At 41.0% G+C, this 23,435-nt stretch overlaps 3 protein-coding genes across 10 annotated transcripts in view; 1 reads left to right on the top strand and 2 right to left on the bottom strand.

The window, feature by feature from the left end:
• Window positions 1-3,457, bottom strand: part of LOC119905255 (protein kinase C and casein kinase substrate in neurons protein 1-like) — a 36,079-nt gene extending 32,622 nt beyond the window's left edge. The window contains exon 1 of one of the 3 annotated variants that reach the window (XM_038722077.1): window positions 3,081-3,457. The gene's annotated coding sequence lies outside the window, so the exon portion shown is untranslated. The other 2 variants (XM_038722081.1, XM_038722078.1) reach the window with 2 other exon arrangements.
• Window positions 3,458-9,939: 6,482 nt separating this feature from the next.
• smim29 (small integral membrane protein 29) lies at window positions 9,940-14,041 on the top strand. The gene is made up of 5 exons (XM_038722069.1): window positions 9,940-10,030; window positions 10,533-10,831; window positions 11,002-11,027; window positions 11,147-11,252; window positions 12,445-14,041. Exons 2-5 carry the CDS (start codon window positions 10,724-10,726, stop codon window positions 12,505-12,507), a joined length of 303 nt encoding a protein of 100 aa, XP_038577997.1. The 5' UTR covers window positions 9,940-10,030; window positions 10,533-10,723; the 3' UTR covers window positions 12,508-14,041.
• A 369-nt stretch (window positions 14,042-14,410) lies between these two features.
• hmga1a (high mobility group AT-hook 1a) lies at window positions 14,411-20,719 on the bottom strand. Of its 6 annotated transcripts, none has more exons than XM_038722074.1 (5): window positions 20,583-20,719; window positions 19,484-19,597; window positions 18,373-18,453; window positions 17,241-17,297; window positions 14,411-16,349 (listed from the first exon to the last, which is right to left on the bottom strand). In XM_038722074.1, the coding sequence occupies exons 2-5, from the start codon at window positions 19,565-19,567 to the stop codon at window positions 16,287-16,289; spliced, it is 285 nt and encodes a 94-aa protein (XP_038578002.1). In that variant the 5' UTR covers window positions 19,568-19,597; window positions 20,583-20,719; the 3' UTR covers window positions 14,411-16,286. The 6 variants fall into 6 exon arrangements, with proteins under 6 accessions (XP_038578002.1, XP_038577999.1, XP_038578003.1 ...); XM_038722071.1 differs by having other exon boundaries at window positions 19,469-19,597; window positions 20,583-20,718; XM_038722075.1 differs by lacking the exon at window positions 20,583-20,719 and adding an exon at window positions 20,359-20,497.
• Between the last annotated feature and the right edge of the window lie 2,716 nt (window positions 20,720-23,435).

The raw sequence follows: 23,435 nt of genomic DNA, 5'->3' as shown, positions 1-23,435 counted from the left end.
CCTCTGGACTGAGAGAAATGAGACCCTCCCGCTGCCCTTCAGACTCTTTTTACATTGCCTCTTTTTTCACACCTTGTCAACACCACGACCCCTTCTTTTCACAGAGCAACAGCAGCCTTTAACCCTTTCGTCAACAAGCACAGTAAAGAGGATATAAAACAATCCCACTACTTCACACGTCTTTTCTACCTCACGCATGCTGTCTCAGGGCCATTCACAAATGCCAAAAACTTGACAATGCAACACAACAAAGGTTACCGTCCTGAGTAAACACCACAATCCTCCATGTGAGATACAGTACATATTGAGAGAGACACAGCAAGAGCCAGATCTAACCAAAACCTATTTTGCAGGTTTGCATCTGAAAAGTGATTTGCACATCATTATTCTTCACTAGTTACTCTATCAGCCCTCACATTGTCTTGATGCATTGTAATGGAACATAAAAACCAGGTATGTGTGACCACGACAAGTGAAATTTCATCTGAAGAAAAAGATGTGTTGTGTAAAATGAATTATGGTTTTAACTTCAATGCAGTGTGATCAGAACAAAATCGACACTCCCTTGTCAGAAGTCAAGCACCTATTATAGATATCTTACATTAAATAGAAGAACAAACAACCAAATGACTATAGTTTGAGCTGTAGTGCTTCCCACAAATCCCACGCTCCTGTTAATCCTTTGTCAGTTAATATGGACATGGCAAAAAAGAAACCAAATTGAAGAGGAGCCGGATTTAAAAACGAGCTAAAACTGCCGAAAAAGGTTCAGTTTGAACTTCCTGGGTTAAGCTTGTACTTTATCACTACGTACCTATAGTAGATAACATTCATGCCACAACTGCTGTTTTTTTTTATTAATGGTTAAAGATAACCACAGAGCAAGCCAGTGGTTGCATGAGTGCAAATCCTAATTAAATTCCTGAGCAGAAGGATGCTGCCCCACAGTAATCAAAAACAAAACAAGTCAAGCATGGTACCACAGACTTACTGTAAGCACCACAAGAAGTTAGAGAGAACATCATTTGTGGCTTTAGAAGTTTGTGACTTAATGAATAGCTCTGTGCACACAAATAGACTCTGACACAAACAAATGCACACTAAGAGAGATGTGCAGGTATTATGAAAAGCAGGGAAATCTGCTTTGTGACAGGGCCTGTGCGGCTCATCATTAGGGGTGGAGATTTTCATTTTTTCGATACCAATGCTGATAGAATACATGAGTTTTAGTATCGATACCAAAATTAAAAAATTTTAATACCTACTTTGAGAGCTATGGACATATTTTTCCAGTTTAACAAAAAACTGGACTTCTTAAATCTTAAATGTTGCATAAACAAGTAGCAAGTTCTTTGCCCAAATAAAATGGTCTTAAATTGGCAAAAGTTTGGTTTATCAAAGAATAAGTAAACAAGAGTCAATACCAGCTTTTGACATGACAACAATGTTGGGAACCATTGATATAGACAAGACAGACAGACAGACAGACAGACAGACAGACAGATAGATAGATTTCGATCAAATATTAAGCCTTTGCTACAATATGGAGGAGTTCCTGGTGATACACTTTTAACTTGTCTCCACCTTGAAGAGTGAGGAGTCCGCTAATAAATAGCAAGTACTCTTTCACTCCCACTTCCGCAGTACAATTGGATTACCTCCCCCCCGACAGTATCATCATCTCTTCTCTGCAACCGCGTGTCAGGCTCTCTTAGGGGCACCTTGACTGCTGCTGACAGACATGCGCTCCGGCAAACAGTGAATTCAGCACCGCGGACAGCTCCAAAACAAGCCGAGGCGGACACGAGCGACCTGTCTGTCACGCGCTACGTCACCGTGAGGGAGAAAGCTGCAGGGGTTTGACTCAAAACCACATAACGGCCCTTTAATCAGCCATAAATTTTCTATGTGGGTAGTAGCTGGGTGCTTTTAGACATGGCTGGATGTTTTGGTGGAGGTGACGCCTCAGCTGCCATTCTCCAGCCACGCAAGGCACAGCATAAACGCATCCATGTGACTATGGGGTACTTTGGTCAGCTGTAAGCCTGGATGCATTTCAGCCCGGGAGCAGATTTGATGAATGATTAAGAGACCACATGCACCTAATCCCATGTAGAAAGCAGGATGCTCCTCCTCTGTGGTGCTGTTGGTTTGTCAGAGAGGAGGGGGAAAAAAACAATGACGCTCGAGATGGCTCCTCGCTGTGCTGTGACAACCAATTACATAACGGCAGAGCGGAATGCTCTCATTAACATTCGCGTCCATTTCATCGAGAAACCCTCAAAAAACATTCTTGATTACTAATCCAGTATACTTCTACCGATAAAAAAGCACAGCATACTTATAAAATAGTGCTGATTACGACATCTTAGATCGACGTAGTTCATATTCCTTGGCTTGTTTACCCATTTGGCGCATGGAAATAACATAAAATGGCATTCATTCTCAGCCTTGACCACCACCTCAATCTACTAAATTGTACTTAACATGGTAACATTCTTAGATGTCGTATTGCCAATTCATGTGCTGATCTTTCGGTAGAGTATATTGAATCAGATAAACATATTGCACTACTGATACAATTTTGGGCACTGAGGTCAAATTTGCTCATCCTGGAAATTCGAATGGCAAGAAAAGCAACTGCATAATCAAAACAACACCCTGCATCATCCTGTATTTCAACGGAAGTAAAACAATTAGGTAGACTGTGCAAACCCACTCAACTTAACCAGCTAAACGACTCAAGGATGTAGTTTCACTGGCGAGCAAAGCCTGCAATAGTAATCCAAGATGATGCAAGATGGTCCTCTTCACCCTTGGCGTGTGCAAACAACGGTACACCATATAACATTATGCGTGCATAATTCAAAATTGCTATGAATGTAGTATTGTTAATAAATATGAAGCCTAGTACTTGTTCGGTCTCGCAGCAGAGAGGGGATGATACATTATCCAAACGATGGGGAAATGATACGAGATTCCTTTATCCCAGCGTCGCCCTTTGCTAAAAGGATGCTCCGCTTCTCTTCCCAGTGCAGCAATGTGGCATCAACACGGAGCAGACACACAGACTGACTTACCAGAGATGCTGCTGCTGAGGTGCACTACCACCCAACAGCCTATGCTGCAAAAATATTCAGTATTTCCCCTTGCAGTGACAGAAGGTGACCCTGCGTTCTCTGCAAGACTCTGCATCCACTAGATCACGATGCACGCAGCAAGGGGGAGCTCCACAGCACAGGCGCGCGTCGGGGGGATGGCCCAGCGATTTCCTTTCAATGGACGACAGAAATAGGCTGCAGGGTAACGAGTGAGCTAATGCAACTTAGAAACAGGACTTTTCAAATTCCCCTCCCAACATGTGCCACATGAGCTTAGGGCAGCTTTGCCAGATGTGTCCGCATCTGCAGGCAGGAGTGGGTCGTTTGCATTTTTTAAGATTTCACCAGACAACGTTCTGTATTGATCATGTCTGGGTATTTGTGGGGGGGAAATTGTCATTATAGATAATAAATGATTTCTTGTGCCAGTTTATGTTTAGAATTATAGAGGGGAGAGCCCCAAATTTGACTTCCACTTCCCAACCAATAAGGAGAGCGGATGGGGAGAGGAGGCGTCAGCGCTTGTTTCTTGTCAATCACGCCCACATTGCACTACACTGCAGGGGAGGGAGCTGGAGTGTTTTTGTCCTTTGGCTGCCAACAGGCCTACTGAATCTCCATCCACTGTTTCAAGTACACAAGGAAGGTCTGTTCATCTGCTGGTTTATATAGTTGTGCACAATTCTTTCATCCTGCGCCAAAAAATGCTCTCTCAATGACAGCATAGAATGACAGTAAAGTGCTGCATACACTGTGGGCCCAGAAGCATGTGAAGAATAGTGGTCAAGCAACCCAATAGGTGAGCGACAGAAAGATCATATAGGCTATGTAGCTCTGAAATCCTGTAATCTCTTTTTGGAAGACTGATTTATACAGGATTAGATTTGTTTGTTAGCTTGCTAAAAATACAAGCTAAATGGTGTTAGGTTATCACCAATGTGAGAATTTCACCAACACTAAAATCCTAAAATTCAAATAATGGTGTTTTATGCATTTGTAAGGTTTTTTAATCCTAGGTATAATCGTTGCACCACAAACCAATTTTTTCAGTATAAAATACTCCTTTAATTTTCTTCTCTTTATTGACTCAACAACTTCCTGTTTGTTATTTATAAAGAAGTGACAATGGTTTTAAGCACATGTACAACCACTAGACAACACACGCTCACAGTGTAGGCTCTTTCCATTACCATTCCATTCCCTTCTTAGTGCACTTCGTATTAATGGACAGACCATTAGACAAAACACCATCTGCCTTCACACTTTATGGATTCTTGCAATTACAACCCTTTTGAAATTTTATCTGCCTGTAGGCCGATGTGCTCATTATCTTGTTCCCTACAAAAATAAATGAAATGATGAAAACACTGGAGTTAGATATCAGCAAACTTCTCTGATAAATCAGGGGAAAGAATATTCTTGTTTTTTTGTTTTTTTTGCAGGGCTGGTCCTTTCAACACTCAGTGGAGCAAAGTGCCTGCCAAAGCTACTCAACATCTAACACAAACAGGGTGAAGAGAAGAGGTGTTTGTTCTGTGGAGATGAGGTTGCTGGAGGAGCAAATACCTTAAAGTAGATCAACTTGATGCTCGTACTGGTCTGACTCTGAGGAGCAATAACTTTATGCTGATGATATAACGAAACTGCCGTCAACAAAGACTGTTTATCTGATCATTGCAGTCACACACTACTGCACGACTGTTCATTATCAGAGCTGTGCGCATAAATGCTTTGTTGCACAGTAACACACATGCATGTCCTCTTTCTCTTTTTACATAAATGCCCAAATTCCCAGGGTCCATGCCTAACCTTGAACCCTAACCCTAACCTACACAAAACATTAATCACATACAAATGATTCAAGCCAGATCTCAATCCTAAACCCAACAGCCCCTTCCAGAAGTGAAGGCTGACTGAATGAGATCTTAGGAGGCTTTTATACTGCTTTGATAATACAATGCAACCTCAAGGCCTCCATCTCTCTGCTGTGGTTACACTGTAATCTGTTCAGGCAAATGTAATCTCCCTGGAAGGGACCAGAGATTCGTCTGTGCTAATCAAATTCTCTTTTTATGTTATAAAAACTAAAGCATTCTGAGGAAGGAGCCTGCAATCGTTTGGGATCCACTGTGTCTGGTCTATGGTTTACTTTGATGTCTTTGATGTTAGCATCACAGAGTGAAGTTACAAATTCCACTCCAAAGGACACCCTCTTCTTGTTAATTCAAAGGTATTTAGTGACATCTAGTGGCAACAGACTGACTATAAGTGAGAACCTGCTGTAAACAATTATTGCATACATGTCTCTTTTCCCCACCATGGTTTATTTCATGTTTTGTATGTAAAATCCTAATCTAATCCTAATCTGTTTAAATTGATTACAGCCATAAAATGGAGTAAAAAGGAAAAATCTCCTCCTGGAATGCAGTGGAGGCAAAGAAACTCTAAGTAATGTATTTACTTTGTTATTCCATCTGAATGACGATCATTGCTCTTTCTAAATAAATTAAACTTAATAGACTTTTTTTTGCTATTGGTGCACCCCCCAAATCTCCTCAGAGCTGGATTTGTTTGTTTGTTTCATGTTAACAAAATAATTTTCATTCTTTTATGGTAAAAACTATAAAGTGGTCGTATCCATTTAGGCTGGAATATGCTCAAGAAACCCCAATATCATGTTTCAACCCCAATATCACAGTCCAGCTTGAAAAGTTTTCTATACAAGAGGGGGAAATTTTTAAATTCAAGGGCCCACATGCAAGTTGCTGTAGCATCCTTGTACTACCATATCCCAAGTTGTTTTTTTATTCTTTAAACATGACACTGTTCTGTTTTTCTGTGTTGCTGTTATCCCGCACTCAGGTCCCCTGAAATCATTATAGGCCTTCCATTTACTTAGGCCATCAATGTTTGGTATCTTGACTCAATGATGGTCGAGACTCTTGTCAGCTTTCCTTTTCTGTGGAAAAGTGAAAATTATGTGGTGGTCAGTACTCTTGCTGGTTCATTTCTACATTGTTCTCATGTAGTAATATTATTTTTACATGAACTAGTCTTAAAAGGTAAGACATTTTAATACTTCTCTAAGAGCAGCCACACTAAACAACGTGCTAACATGACAAAGATTCTGCAGCTAGTGGCTCTGTGAGACTGTGCTGAGACACAGTGGTGCTTTGAGCTAAATGCTAACACGCTCCAATGATGGTGCTAACATGCTGATGTTTAGCAGGTAACAAGTTCACCATCTTAGTTTAGCATGTTAGCATGCTAACATTTGATAATTAGCACTAAACAGTGTTACTGAGGCTGATAGGGTTGTCAGTAGTTTTCCATGTATATAGTCATAAACCACAATAATATGTGAATTGAAATTTGGACCTGATGGTGGGGCTAAGTGAAAAGTGAAGGCATCACCAAAGTGATTACAATTCATCTTGAGGGCAACATGAATATGGCAGTAGTCATTGAGACATTTCACCCAAAGCCACAAATATCAACCTCATGGTGGTCTGCACAAAATGTCAAGGCAGTCCATTCAAAAGTAAATAAATACAGAGCTGTTCTATCATGGAAGTCGCAAGAAACCTTCTGTGACCCGACCAACCAAATATAAATTCTCTATTAGATAATTTGCTGAAAAAGCCAGGAACTTATTTTGGCTAATGTCAATTCAAACAATGTCTTTGCATTTAGTTGAGGCTGCTCCAAGAAGAACAGCACATAGGATTTTGATAGGAGGGCTTGTGTTGAGCTGTTGAAGGAAATGCTGTGAAATGTTGTGCTTCAATCCATTTATTATGTCTTTTTCTTGGCACAGACATTGTAGATGACTTTACTGGTTGATGTAATGTCTGTAATTTGTACATGACCATAAAATTGTACATTTATCATTTGGTAACAAGCTGCTGAAACCAGTAGGGGTCAAGCATCACCAAAGACATTGCTTTTTCTGTGTGTGCATGCGTATTTGTTTACCTGGGGAACCTCTCGTAAATGTGAACCCTCCTGTAGATGTTCCATAAAACTGCCGCCAGGTGTCACCATGGTTTTGCCAGCTGAGATGACCACGAAGAGTACTGCCATTAGGTAAGATAATTTCCATCCATCCATCCATCGTCAACTGCTTATCCTGCGTACAGGGTCGCTTGGGGCTAGAGCCAGTCCCAGCTTACATTGGGCGAAAGGCTGGGTACACCCTGGACAGGTGGTAATCATTTCATCTAGTCATACCCCTAAACCCTCAGTTGAGGATCAAAGAAAACACATGGAGTTAGGCAATATCAAATCTGTGATTGCGTTCATACCTAATGTACACAAATTTCATCTTATTGGCCAGTACACTAACAGTGCTATTCAGTATCAGAGCAAGCATATGTACTTCCAGCATATAGTATTGGTCTACTTGAGATGTACGTAGGATGAACGAAGGGGGTCAAATAAGGTGGCACCACCGCACCTTCACTTTCATATGGGTGCTATCAAAACAGGTAACAGCAGGTTGAACAAGTGTCCAATACACCTGTAACTTTCCCTTAAAAAAGATAATGTCACTGTTCCTCTCTAATCTGGACAGGCCCTGCTCTTCTGAACTTGTATGGACCAACAATGACTGTCTGAAGGCTACGGATGATACAGATCTCATATTGGAACCTGTCAGTGAACAGGACATAACTTACGATAGTTGTCTTGTACTGGACTTCAACAAGCTTAGCTGAGGACTGTGACATTGGGAACATTGAATCGGTCCCTCCAAACACCCGTGTTGAAACTTCCGCTTCCAACAGTATTAAATCCTTGCACACATCTGGTGGGAAATATTCATCTCTCCTTGTCTGAATTGTCATGGCTTTCCACTCTCCATTTACAGTTCAGTCCTTCAAGTTGACTACAGCATGGACAATACCTTTAATTTGTAGGGGCTGTGAGCCCACTAAAAAGAAAATGAAGAAAAGAACCTGAGGATTCTCCTCCACCTTAAAGATTAAGTTTTCCTCCTGCTTACATGTGCGTGAGGATGAAGATGAGCAAAGTAGTCTGTGAAGGTTTTGTAGTTAAACTCACTCTGTCAGGTTAAGTTTAACCGTGTCACTTTCAATTGCACTTAAACGGGCTTGGATGTTTAAAACTATACCACAGTTTGAATGTCTTAGGTCCTTCCTATGATGGTTGCATGTTCCTCCCGTGTTGTGAGGTTTTTCCCTGGGGACTCGGTTTCCTCCCACAGTCCAATATGTTGTGCATTTTAGAACAAATGACCATTGCAAACAGCTAACAACATGCATCTGCTGCAGCCCTCATATTTTTGTCCCACAAGTGGTAAGGATCTCAGTATTAAATAGTTATCTCGCTCCCTGTTTAATTCATTCTGCAATTTTGTTTGCTGCAGTGTAATATGAATTGATGCCCACAAGGCTGCTATCATGGCTACAGATTTTAAGACTTGTTTTAACAAATGTTGAGTAAATACTGGAGATGTCCCACATTGTGCATCCTTATCCTAACATTTGACAACAGAAATATATTTTTACTTATACTTTAAACCCCTCATATTTATCGTGACTTCCCTGATTAGAGTTTCCGTTCCATTGGGAACTATTTAAGTGATGCAGATGGTGGAGGCAAAAAGCAACCCCTATGTTCTTAATGGACTATGTTTACTTGAATCTCTGCCTGCTCAGACCAATGTAATTATTTCAATCTGGAGGCCTTTATTTAAATGTGAGCTCAAATGTCAGGGCAAGTCCAAAATGTTTTCCCCTCAGATGCTAAACCATATACTATACATACGCCTAGACTTTGGCCTTGATCAATGGCACTTTTGACAGATAAATTTTCATATGGTGGAATAAATGAGTAAATACTACACACACCTGAAGCTCTAGATATACTAGAGCAGGGGTCCAGTTTCAGAAAATTTCCCGAAGCAAAGGTCCGGAACATCAAAACGACTAACTTGCGTTATCATTCAGTACCATAACGTATAGTTGTATCAACATATGTTTTTAGTCAACAACGGACTGTCAAATCAAATAATATTTCAGTCAGTTTTCACATCAAACTGGAGGATAATAAATAATAACTACTCTAATAATAAATTCAAAATTTAAGTAAACTAAAATAAAGTGCCTCATTTTTAGAAAACATGAAATAAAAAGTAGCTTGAAGTGATGAAGTGTAGTCTTAACCAATTTTATAATAAACACTCAACACATCATAACAAATGAACAGCTGTAATGCCTCCTCTTCTGTTTCATTCCCTCTTACAGAGCTACCACTCCTACTTTCTCTTGTTCAGTGAGAAACGTGAGCTCTAGTTTGAGATATTCTGGTTCTGAACTGCCCGTGGGAGGAATGTACATGTAAAAATCTGTACATTCTGTACATTCCCAGCCCGGCTGGGTCCGGATCCGAACCGCGGTCCCCCTATTAGTGATCTCTGTACTAGAGTAACATGGTTCACATTTACTAACATCAACCCAGAAAAAAATCTGTAGTTGTAGGTTGAGCTAAATCTCAATTTTCAATGTAATTTTCAAAATTTTCAATGATTATGATAATTTTTCTATGTAGCCTAACGTTACCTTTTCAGTGGCAATGTCAACAGACTGAGTGGTGCTGCTGTGATGCTAGCATTCATTTTGTGAGCTCCTGCAAGCAAAATGTTGCTATAAAGACAGTCGCACCATAAAAGTGAGACTAAATAAATGTTATACGTTCCCAACACGTATATAGATTAAATAATAAGTAAGTACAAAGTACGTGTCCGTGGACTTTATCATTATTATTTGTGTTTTGTGCTATGGTTTTGTGGAGTCATGATGCTTTTATTCTGAAATATTCAGACAGGAAGTTTGAATGTTGCTGCTAACGAAAGACGAGCAGGCTGCGAAGTGCGTACCGCAACATTACATTACTCTGTACATCACACAGTGAGTGACATTTTATTTGAATTTATCAAAAGCAGAAAACAGGTCTGTTGCAGCTCATTAGAAAGCGCTGGTGCAGAGGGCTTGTTTCAGCTTGTTTGTGCAATGAAGCAACTTGTCAGTAAGGGTGCCATCCAACGTTACCAGCGCAGCTGACGGTGACGGCTAGCTGGCTAATAGGTTTATAGCGGTCAGGTCTATGCGGAGCTTTTAAATAGGAAAATTAATTGACAGCAGAAGTGTGTTTTGGTTTAGGTGACTAGCGCAGTTAGGAAGGACCGTCTGCTTTACTCACGCGAGCATATATAAGCAAATAGCAGAAAAGTATACTTGCTAGCAAGCTTAGACTGTATTTGAATGTTTAGATCTTTTTTTCCGGTTTGCCAATTCAGCAAAATGTCATATAAGGAACTTGGTCATCTTTCCCCACGTATCGTGTCTTAGGTGTCCTTACAACTTCTTTCATATGCTTGTGATAAATTCTTTTCATTCCATGGACCCTCAGATTTCTCCCTGGTTAGGGAGGGCAGTGATACCATGTGGAAGTCACATGAACGACAAGGATGAGGCATAAACAACAAGGGGGCAGACTGACGAGAGAGCCGCTGCACAGTGTCTACCATAGGGAGGGGGTTTGCTGCTTGTAAAGGCCCTGCACAAGGACCCCCCTGTGTTCCCCTCTCCTGAACATATGCAATGAACACCACTACTCAGCCCCCTGCCATCATAGATGGGGATGTGGCAGTCGGCTATGTGTTGGTGCCATTTCTCCTCATCACTATCATTGGGATAGTTGCAGCTGTGGTAAGTGAGTAGTTGGGTTTGGTTGACAAAGTTGACTTGCTTAAAAACATGTAGTTTCTATAAGCTGTCATATCTGGAAAGTAGAAATACTACCATTTAACTTGAGGCACATTTGGAAGACCTGCTTATAGACAGTATATGTAATACTCATTCATTTTTATCTATTTCAGATCATGTATATTCGCAAGAAAAGGAGGTAAGATTTTTAATCCACGCATACTGATTTTATGGCGTTTGTGTTACCTTGATTTCTTGAATTCTGTGTCTCAGTTTGATTCATTAAATCACCGTTTGATTTCCTTAATTCTGTCTCAGAATTGACAGACTCCGTCATCAGCTGTTACCGGTTTACACGTACGATCCTTCAGAGGAACTTAATGAAGCTGAACAAGAAATGCTGTGGAGAGAAGAGGACACAAGGGTAGGATGCACCATTGGTTTTCAGACCAGTTATAATTCTACCTATAGAATAAGATAGGTGTTCTTTCTAAATGTTGGGTGTTTATTAAATATGCCACATATTTATACAATTGGCCACATTTTCCACAAAAGACATTTCTTCTGTTGCCTTGTATTGTTTTTTTACTGTGTGGTTGAGCTTGGTTGGACTATCCACGCTTTTAACATAGCAGTTCCTCAATTGGTTAGTCACTTCCTCCTCCACGTAGAAACACAGCTGCAATAAGAACAGTAGAAAGTATAATAGTAGTAGTAGTAGTAGTAGTACAGTAGGGTTGCTGTACTCGTTTTATTTGCAAGTTTCAAATAAAACAAAAGAACGCTAAAAAGAATATGTAAATCCCTCACAATAGCAGTCAGTGGCTAGTTTTGATTCCTCTTAAGTGATCAGTTATTCTATAAAGATGACTGACGTGTTTCTTTCAACACAAAGTTTGACCTTTCAGACAGTTCCTTGAATCAGTGTTTAGGTTTAGTTTAAGGCAGTTCTAAAAACCCAGTCTATTTTAGTGTCACGTTATCTAAAGGTTAAACCAAAAATGCCTTACCTGCCTGTGAAGCTCCTCTGACTGTCCTGGTGGTACAAATACTCTAGTATAGAAATAGATGGTTATGACTGAAATTACACACTAGAAATTAAATTGGCCTGGTTTTGTTCGTCACAGATCATGCACTGAGCCATGAGAAACACTAGGTGGCAATATTGACCACGGGGCAATGTTTTACTCTACAATACATATGAACAAAACCATCATCTAATCCAATACAGAGAAAGTGAACTGAATTTCATTTGTGGCGTTTAAAAAAACCCTGAAAAGCAACATGTCTTGCCAGAGACCTGTTACTGAGGATAATCTAGTCTCAAAGGCTACCGTAACTCGCATTACAGTCTGTGGATTATCCTCAGTACCCAGGATCTGGAAAGACTCGTAGCTTCTTATGTTCAAATGCTTTTTCATCCACAAATGAAACATCATTAACCTCCATTGTTTTGGGGTGGCTACAGAAGTTTCATATGCAGAAATGTTACAATCTTCAACACATAAAACTGGCTTGATACTATTGGGGTGTAAGTGAGAAAATCTTTTTGGAAACAATGTTGCACTCAAGTTGTGCATTTTAAAAATTACTGTGCTTGCACTTTGTGTCTTCAGGTTGTACAAGGTTGGGCCAGGAGTTATCAACAGCGGCGCCCTCTTCTGGCCAAAGATGCATGATGGTTGTAAACCCTGGCATAGAACATTTTTAATGTCGGACTAACCTACAGCCACAGAGATCTGTCATTTTTGGAAGTCATGCAGAAGAATTTCCCTTTCTTTTTTTTCTTCTTCGCTGGCGTATGCCTTTATCTTTGAGCACATCAGCAAAAGTCAGCGTTTTTGTTTTTCGAGTTTTATGTACAGTGACAGTTCTTGGTGTGATTCTGATGCCAATCCTGTGTGCCTAACAGACACCATAACTTATTTATATGAAATTATTTATTCAAACTTTTTACTTTGGTATTTAGTGACATGACTCAACATTAGGAAAGGTGAAATCTAAAGAGACAGGTTCCTATGTTGTTTACACACACACAATGTTGTTGTGGGCGACATGTGGCAAACAGTTTTGTTCCTGTGGGTTACAGTAAGCATTTTAATCTGACTATAATTTAGGGGCAGCCTTTGCACTGTGGTAAGAGTATGAAGTTCTGCACTAGTTAAAAATCACTCCTGCTGCGAGAGGGTTTGGCCTCATTGCCCAGTAGGTTGTTTACAGTGCATTAAAAACAACTGTGGCTTCTTTGATGAAATGCTTTACTTTTCAACATATATCACATTTGTTGACATGAAACACTGCAATATCACTTGAGTTTTAGTAAGTTATACATTTAAAGAGTTTTAAATGTATAGTTTAATATTGACAAAGATAGATAGCTGTTTGATCTGGTACATTTTATTTCAGTTTCATTTTGAGTCAAAAGGTTGTTTTGATTTTGATTTTTTTCTCAGAATCTAACTAGCTGCCCCAAAATCTGGATCTTTTTGGTGGTTTAGCCAAATCCTATGACTCTTATCAATGGTATGAAAAGCCAGATAAGGAAGTAAATAAAGCCAACCTCCATTCATCCCCAAAATGAGTTGTGACTAGTGCCCTAAATATGTCCTGTCTCCAAGGCATGGCACCAGCATGAATTTACCTCCAGATGAAGTCTGTTCAGATGAATGCCATAGGTCTGACTGTATCAAGCTCTCAGGAAACCTCACTCTTACATTTCCTGTTCTTTATTTGCCTTACATTTGGGAATGTAAACTAAATACAATGGGACTGTTAAGCTTTTTTGAGGGGGACTATGCATTGTAGTAGTAGACAGAATGCCTAACCTTGATGTTATCAGGTATGACATCTACAGGGACTCCACAATAAGAATGAGCTTTTACATGTTTTCATTTTATGGACCTGAAAAAAACATTTTTACCCCATTAGGACATTACTATGCATTATATAGAGATCTTTTTTCCATTTTCAGTACCAGCCGAAATACGGTACTCGATTTAAACTGTACACATTTCCGCTCATGACATTGATTTGCACTGGTGAAACACCTGGTGTACATGTCACAGAAGGCTGATTTAAGGTTGCACTTTAAAACTACTGATATAAATGTGCATTTGGCAGTGCTGTAACAAGTTTGACTATTACAGGCTTATTGCAAGAGATAATAGGTTGGTTTATACTTGTAAATAAAGTAATAACTGTCTTGTGCTGTAATTGTGATTTGCAGTTTAATTAGCCAGTAGTGCTTCTGTATAGTGAATTTCAATGCAAATCATGATCTGCATGTTTATTTGAACCTTTGGGTGGATGGGTTAGGGTTGTAACGATATGGATGCATCCCTTTAAAAAAAAAAAATAATAAGTGACAGAAAAATGACAAAGAAAAATTCTCTTTATTGACCATTTCTGATACAAACTGTTGTAGGGCACCATAGAAATATAGACATTGTACATTTATATACGGTGTACATTAAAAAGAATGATCACATCCTGTTGAGTTTACAGTATATGAATGGATGCAAGATGTTGGTATGTAAAATGACACGATACTGTCAAGAGTAGTTGGATGTTTGAGAGAGAAAAAAGAAAAAAAAAAAAAAAAAAAAAAAAAAAGAAAATGACCATTGTATGAGTATGGCTGTGTGCGGTAGTGCCAGACACACTGTGGCCAACAGAACAGTTAAGTGGAAAAAGCGCCCCGTCTGTCACAAACAAACATTTGTCCATGAAAATCTGAACCAATATTTCAGTGCACCAGAATTTTAAAAGGATAAAAACACACTTGCTAATCTACCACAGTCAGCGAACACAGTTGTCAAGCTGACAGGTCTCCCTGACTTGCTTCACACATTTAAAAAAAACATCCTGGCTACAAGCTCCGGTTATGAACGAGCCAAGACGTGCTGCGTATGCACAATCACAAACTTGATATCATAGATAACTCATTACAGTCAGGTTTTTAAAACAAACAAAATGTTTTTAATAACGACATCTTTCCAACTCATGCCAGAGGTTACATTTAAAAACAGAAAACCAGTTAAATGCAATTATACGGTAAAGTAAGCTGTTGAGTGAGGTATGAAATTCCAGGCCCTGTATTGCCTGTTTGCAGTTTTCCGGGTTTCGTAACTGAGGTTGTAGCAGCTTAGGTGTGTGGAAAAACCCAGTTAAGTGGACTGTGACTGCGGGTTCCCTGACACTTAGAAATACACACATCTTTTTTTCCTGTAGCAGACAGCATACAACACACACATCTTCAAAAAGACTAAGAAAGTATATTACTGTACTGAGTGAGGACAGAAGGACCAAGCTAGGTGAAGCAGTGAGCCAGATGGAATGAAAAAAGAAAACCATACAGCCCTGTTGGATAGTAGTGCCACCAACTATCCTGTTACAATCAAACTCCTTGTTTGACTAATTGCAATTTGCCTTACGAGTGATTGAGTGAGCGCTTGGAAACTGAGGACCTTGTGAAGACAAAGACGCCAATGTAACGGCATTTGTAAAAGCTCCCTGAAGAAACGACACTGATGCTCTCGGCCTAGACCTCTGCCAACCCTATCCTTAAAAACACATATACCAAAAGATTTGAGTTTTATTATAAACATGAAAAGCAGCACACTCATGTTTTCTTTAAATGGTATGTAACCCGAAGGAACAAAACAGTAAGTCTGATCAGACTATTGATTACTAATGATACACTTTACGTCTCCCCGCTACACGCCAAGGAAAGTCTGAGAAGTGCAACTAAGTCTAAACTGTCCCACAGGAGGAGGGGGGGGGGGGTAAAGGGTGTCTCTGCTCTACTGGTGAAATCAGTTATACGGGTTAGAAATGGGAAGGGGGAACAAAACAAAACCCACACACACACCAACAAAAAACAAAACAACACACCCCACACCAGTTCAACCATCTGTTACCTATTCTCATCCTACTCTGAAGCTCAACTCCATCTATAATACGATGCAAAGGATTGTGTAACCATTTCACGCGGACAAAAAAAAACAAAAAACACAAACAGCAAGTATAGGTAAAATTCACCCTTGTCCAGTACTAAACGTGGAGAAAAATCTATATGCCCTACCATCTCAGATGCAGGTACAACAAAGTAGTAACATTAAGCATAGAAAATGTCCTACAGACCATCTTTAGGGGGGGAAAAACAGAAACATCCAGGCTCCTTAGAGCAACACTTTTGTCCAGTATAAAAGACTTGTGATACCATGACATGTAGAGAAAAGGGCTGTTACCTTTCATGTAATTCTTAGATCTATGCATGAGCAAGGTCCATCGTTCTATCCAGTGCTGTTGCATGATATTTGTACTGTGTTAACCCTCCTTTTGGTAAGGAGGGCTTTGTCGTGAACAGTGGTCATGTGGTGGCACTGGTCTTGGAGATACAGCCCAGTTCTGGTTAACAGTAAGTCAGTATGTTGAGTGAGGTAGCATGCGTTGTGAATTACTGGTCTTCCTCCTCCTCTTCCTCCTCCGATGATTCCTGGGATGCCTTTTCTTCCTTCTCCTGTGACAGGAGGGAGAAAGGGGAAGGAAAAAATAAAAAAGTCCAGTCAGGTTTCAACTACACCCACAAGGAAAATGCCTCTCAAGTGCCATCAACATTCAGCAACAATAGCTGCCTGTGATTCATGTCTCAACGTGACTTTTTAGTTTTCATAGCCCCGAGTACCAACATGGGGCAAAAGAAAAAAAACAAATGTTATAATTCTCTTTGATAAACCACTGTGGCATGAAGAACACCCAGGGGAAGGGTGAGCCATCTGTAGTGAAAAGTGATTCATAAGAGTGGTGAGTCACTATGAGGCATCCTGCTTTTGCTCCCTTGCCTTTCCTCTTCACACACACACACACACACACTCTACAGCCCAGGCTGTTCATTCATAAAAATGAGACTAGTTGTTAATAGGGTAACTTTGGGTCATTCCTTTCTGTGACTAATTCAATCCAGACTTCTTTTAGAGTACGCCCTAACCACTCATGCACATGACAGAATGTTACTACAAGACCGCAATTTCTTCCTAGATTAAACATGCTTTTTTGACCGGCTCTACATAGTCTGGCAACTTAAGTTTGCAGTTAAACAAAAAAAAACAAAGCTAGTACCGTCAGTGACACATAGGAATACCTTAAGGAGAATTCAGATGTGCCTGGGAAAAACACTGCCAGGCAGAGAATTTGTGCGACCAAGAAGCTGCTCTAAAATGAACACACGAGAGCTAAAATAGCTGTGATGAGTGAAAATTACTCGTCTGAGGGGGTAAGGAGGCAGGCAGGGGGATTAGGAAAATGCAATTTCGCCCCGCAGACAGCCATACCAATCATAATTCAATTGGGAGAGGAATGGTTCAAACAAATGTGAGCACTGATGCTGCACTGTTTGTCCAGGGACTCTTACCTCCTTCTTAGGTCTTCCCCTACGTTTTCCCCCTGCAGATGGGGCTGCTGTTGCCTTCTGTGAAAGAAAACAAGCACAAGGTTAAAAGAGCTGTGGGGCGGGCCCTGCCATTGCATTTTGTTGTGATCTTCATACTTGGTGACCCGCTGATCTGCTCAGCTAAAGCCAACTTTTTTTTCCTTTTTTTTTTTTAAAGGGTGGGAGTGTCAGTACAAAAACCGGTGGTATAAACAATCCATATCTCTGAGTTCTGCCTCTGGTTGCCAGCAGATGGCAGTAGTAGCTCTATAATCAGACAGATGGAAAGGGGGCATTGGGTTCATTGGCTATTATCTGGAAGGCCGACAGGAACTGCACACAGGGCACTCCAGTTCGCTGGCCACCTGGTCTGAGACAGCTGGTGGAACTGAGCGGAGACACAAACCTCTGCAGCTTGGCCCTCGCTCCTAAACCTATATCATGCATGTACGTCTTGATCGTGCTCGAGCTTTCTCTCCCTTTCCCATACATAGCAGTGTAGACAGAGCGCACGGGGGTGCTGGAGGGCTGGGGCGAGGGAGAAAATCAGTTGTTGCTATGGAGACGACAGGCAGAGAAGAACTAGGGCTGTGTGCTGGGAGGGGGCGGAGGGGTGCTTAGTGTCAGCTTGGAAACAGTCTTGCGGCCTCTGCACCTGCACCGCACTGTGTATGACAAGCTGCAGGAAGCTGGAGGACAGGAAGTACAGAGTGAGCATCACTCAAAAAAAAAAAAAAAAGAAAAAAAAAAAAAAAGTAGTAAGGCAGTAAACTAAGGTCTTTACAATGGGAAACCCTAACCAGGCTATTTCTGACAGCAGGAGGGGAAAAGCAGATATATCACAAGTAACAGCAGGACGTCCTTTTAAGAGGATGAGGTTAGCTACTGTTGAAATACTCAACCAAAAGAATCGGAGGGGGTGGGGTTAGAAAAGGGAAATGCTTGCAAGAGAAGATGGGACAACGGACGCCATGTGCAGCTTCATTGTGAAGCTGCGCCTGTCTGTCTTGGCATGGTCGTTCATTATCGGCTCAGGATGCATGTTGGCTGTTGCTGAAATCATGTAGTGTAAAAAAAACAAACCCCAACAGGACTGCAGACAGCATTGACTTACTTTGGCCTTGCCGGCTGTCTTGTTTTTGCTGCCCTTCGGCCGTCCTCTGGGCCTCTTTGGAGTAGGGGACCCACTTGGTTCCTGGCAGTCAAAAGACAATGTTAGCACGCCACAATAAAGCATCTATATTTTGATAAAAATTGTTTAGCATATCCAAGATAAACACAAGTCACTGCGTCTCTTTAGGGCACATTACATCATGAGGAGAATGCGGCCCTCCTACAAAATAATACGGGCACGGACACTTCCACACGCGAGACTCTGATAGACACGAAGTTCACCATTCAAGGTCAGTGCGACCTGCATGTACTTTAAAGACTGACAGGTGGTCGCAGCCACAGGTTGCCATAGCTCAGCGTATTCTCAAACTCAAATAAAAACAAACATTGGTTCACAAAAGGAAGGGGAGGGGAGGGGAGGGGGGGGTGAACATTTAGGGGGATTACCAGCAACTCCAAAAACGAAAGGTAAATTCAGCATGAGATGAGCTTCCTTGTCCATGTGATAATTTGTGGTTATGAGCCATTTCATGGCAGACGCGTCTCCTGTTGCATTTCTAGGGTGTTTACAACCGCAGCTCTTAGCAACCCAGCAATTCAATACTAAAAACACAGCGTGCTGAGTGACCGCTATATGAGCCATTCTCTGCTTCCACTACGCTGTGTCACCCATTACATGAGGAGCAGGGGTGGGTCATGAGGGGGAGGGTTAAAACCAGTTTAAAGGAGTTGGGTTACAGGTTGCTTACAAACTGGTGAGACACGCAGGAAGTGTGTTTCAGAGGTCTACCTTTACATATGATAAGGGGTGAACGACTGGTCACAAGGGCTTCCTGCAGCTATCTTGATCCAGTGGGCTCAGTAGAACAGCAGGGGCTTATGCCATGGATATGCATGAGCACCTCACCTGCAATTATATCTACCTGAGCATCAACTGGAACAGATGCGGGCTAAAGGCTGTTTTGTTTCTGGTTTTACACCTCGGGAGTCCTCCCTTCTCTTGCGGCCTTGTTGCGTTTTAAATTAGTGACATGCAATCATGACACAATGACAGGCTTATCCCAGCAAATGGAAAGAATAAAACTGGCACTACTTACGTCAGAGGTATTTACCTGGGGCTGCTTGCGGGGTCTTCCACGCCCCCTCTTCTCTGTTGCCTCCTTCTCTTTCGGTGAGACTGTCCCCTTGTCGCTCATGTTTGCTTAGCTTCTTTTTTCCCCCCAGACCTAGGAAATGAATCACACCGGTCAGGCTTGATGCAGGACAAGGCGTCGAGTTCACACACGCGCAGCACAGAAAATACTAGGGCTATTAAACTCACTGACCGCAGCAGCAAACCGCAGATGACCGGGCTAACCGCACACCGGTAACGCGTTTAACTCAATTAATCCGCACTTATTTCCAGGGCTATTTCTGTTTCATCTGCGTTTGGTTACACAGCCGACGGTGGCACACAAACACGGGACTGATACCAAACCGGCTCGCATGATGTAGCTGGGACTCCGGTCGGAGGCCCAGCTGCATATAAAGACTTCTGAACCCGGGGCTCACTTCCCGTACCATCCATGCTTAAAGGCCCGTTTGCTGTAGTTGTTGTGGCCAATAATCGGGCCTTGCATGGGACTATCTCACAGCATGTCTGCACGCCGGGGCCGTGGAGGGATATCCAGCGACACACACACACACACACACACAATGGCTGATGTGTGGTTGGTGGAATTTGCAGGCTCAACCAAAGCCTGCACGGACATTCGTATTTTCTTATTTAAATGCCACAGAAAATGCAAGCGAGTGAGGTGGTTGGGTTAGTTTGCGGCTGCGGAAGCCCGGGCCACAGCAACAAACGACGGCTTCACGTTTAAAGCGTGCAGCCTCCTCTTCTCGCCGGAGCTCCAGCTCTGTTTAAAAAAAATGCATTTAAAAATCGGGTCTGGCTTACCGAGCATGCAAAGTTATACTCGCTCAATGTCGCGTTTCTTGCACTCACCTCTATCGTTTGTCTGTAACGATATGTTTCCTTTAAGCCTGGCTGGTTGTACCCGGTTAAAAGCCTTGCGCGGATCTATAGGCTACAGCTTTTATTCGTCAGGCAACACACAAGCCCGCCCCTTGCAAATCCCAGCTCATGCAGCCTTAAAAAAAACCCAACTAAGTTATGAATTGGGAAGGAAGAGAACAGATTTTTTTTAAAGAAATAAGTAACATTTTTACCAGCAGGTTGAGAAGTTAGTCCCTGCGACGTCCTATAAATAGCACGTGCGTCTTGTCTCCTGCAGATAAGGGAAAAAGGCGGCAGCCAGGAGCAGTTTTGGGGCAATTTAAAGAGCCGCCCTCATGGGAGCTGAACAGTGGAGGGCGGGGATATGATAAATGGGCCACCAACAGAACTAGAGGAGCTCCTCCTCCTTAATCCTTTATATCCCATAGGTTTGATCACAAAACACCAAAAAGCACGTGTAATACCTGTAGTATTAAAAATTTTTTTATCTGATATGCATTTTCTCAGCAGTATATATCACAGTCTCCACAGTGATGGTGAGTGAACTATGACCTCCCCCAATTTAAACACAGGCCGTTTTAAAGCTAAGAAAGGCATTTCTTGTTCTTTTCTTAAAAACAGAAACTTTTACAGTGGTGGAGGAAGTATTTAGATCCTTTACTTTACTTGAGTAAAAGCACCACAATGTAAAACTGCTCCATCGCAAACTGCATTCAAAATGTTAAGTAAAAGCAAAATGTGCTTAAAGTTTAAAAGTTAGTGTACTTGGCTGGTGTGAATGTTTTATGATATATGTCATATATGACATTATTGGATTATGTAACAAGAAATTTCACTCCATATGCTGGATAGTTTAACCTTTAGCAATAATTTATACACTAATATAATATAAACTGATCACATGTGTTTACAATCTTAATTTGTAAAATGACCACTAAATATGACTGTCAGAAAATACTTCAATTCTACATTCCACCACTCTTCTGTTGTTTCACAGTGCATGATTACTTTACATCTGTACATACAAATTTATATAAATTTATGCCAAGCTAGAAAGGTGGGTAAACACCAGTGTGCAAATACAGCTGGGGGTAAAACAAGAATAGGTATGGTTTTCATTAATACTGCTGCAATTTCTTACTATAGCAGAAGTGCTCTACTGGTATTTTATTTAGACTGTTTTAAAATATATTTAATTTAAAAAAAATAATTTATGGGTTACAGCCATCATATCTATGTAATTTTATTCAACAGAAAGGTGTCACCGGCTATGCTCTTCGCTCCCAGGACTCATTTTAATTAACAGTTCCCAAAGAATGTACTGAACTAGGTAAAATATTTTTTACTCTATGAATGCTGCTCTCTCTTTCTGCAGTTAGTTAACTAAATTTGGTCCCTTTCCCTTAATTGAAATTATTTCTGTGTGCACTCTCTTCTGGCTACTGATGATTGGGGCATTTAAGAACAGTGGATCTCAACTTTTTTTGTCTTGCAAAGATTACAGAAATTAAATGAAAAAAGGAATCTTTTGCAGCAAGTGTCTGTTTTCCCTGCTTTCCAGTCCTATCATGTCTCACGCCCCTCATATACTTATCTTCTAAAACCAGTGTTTTAGAACCTTGATATGTTGGTGTCAGTAGTTTTAGGTGGCATTGTGGTGTTTTAAGGTGCCATGTAGGATGAAATCTTTTACCTGATTGTAGAAGAAATTCTATTCATGATTTAATAATCACATCTCTGTCTCATTCTGATTTGTGGCATATTTTGTGTTTTCTGTCTTATGTTATTTCACCATTGCTGCTGCCTATCTTGGCCAGGATACTCTTGAAACAATTTTTTTTTTTATCTCAGTGAGGCTTTCCAGGTTCAATAGATTGCTAAAAAACTGACATGTGAGAGTAGAACATTTTACATTTTTTTGTAATGGATGTGATTTCAACTCTAGAGGTACACATTATTTCAGGAAAAATTCACAAAAATGCAACTCAGTTCAGTCAGGCAAGTTTATGTGTCCCTATACCATATGACATAATTTATTCCTGATCACAGCTCTGGGTCAGTTAAGTAAGTAAAAAAAAAACCACCCACCTACTGCTGCTGCTTCTTTCATCCATATAGATATAGGTGGACTCTTCATGTTGCTCCCCCTCTGTGTTTATGTGACTATTTTGCATTTGAAACAGATAAACATCTGATGTCTATTGCAGGGGTGTGTTGGATACAGAGGAGACAAGGCAAGACGGAATAGAGACGCTCTAATCAAACCACCTACAAGTACTTTCACACAAGGGTTTTTGATGTAAATGAACGGCCCATCTGGAGTTGATGGGTCCTCTGCTATGCAATTGAAAACAGATACTGAGAATGTAGAGTGACCCGAAGGTGGTCGAAACAGATCATTTGCCGCCTGTGTATTTCACTTCTCCGTCCGTTTTGTTACGACTGGTCTCAAGTAACTTGATGCAAACAAAAACATTAAATTATTTTGTCACCCCAAAAACCTTTGTTATCTGCAGATAGATATAAATATACTGTACGTATATGATGAGAAAAGTGGAGGTTGGTGAAAAGGGGATAGGATAGGGCATGAATGGAGGGAGTGCTTTTCTCAATGAGCCCAATGTTCTGCTCAGCATGTGCTTGCCTTGCATGCCACCCCCTTTCTCACTCTATTCACTTCCTTCCTCTCTGTCTTCCACAACTACTTCAGCCCCATCCCCCACACCCTCACACATCTTTGCCATACCCAGCCCCTCTGTATGTGGATGGAGACAGGCAAATAGGTCCACCGTGTGTATGTGTGTGTGTTTGCGTAAGGAATGTTGTCCTTCTCAACCACTGGCACCACCTGGAGACCGATGAAGGGATTGGATAATGTGACTGATCAGAGATGATGCAAAAGCATTTTACATTTAGTTGTGAAGCAAAACAGCTGGTTACAAAAATAACAAAATCAGTGCAAACACTGGAAACTTTTAACGGAGCAGAACGGGGTTTCATCCAAGAGGATGGTCTTTAAAGCATCATTTTGCAAATTTACATAAAAATTTTTATAATGCTCTCCT

Source organism: Micropterus salmoides, unplaced genomic scaffold (genome assembly GCF_014851395.1).
Source record: "Micropterus salmoides isolate LMB-PRFRI ecotype aquatic unplaced genomic scaffold, ASM1485139v1 Ms_hic_scaffold_16, whole genome shotgun sequence".
Lineage (NCBI taxonomy): Eukaryota > Metazoa > Chordata > Actinopteri > Centrarchiformes > Centrarchidae > Micropterus > Micropterus salmoides.
This window is presented reverse-complemented; position numbering and strand designations above follow the sequence as displayed.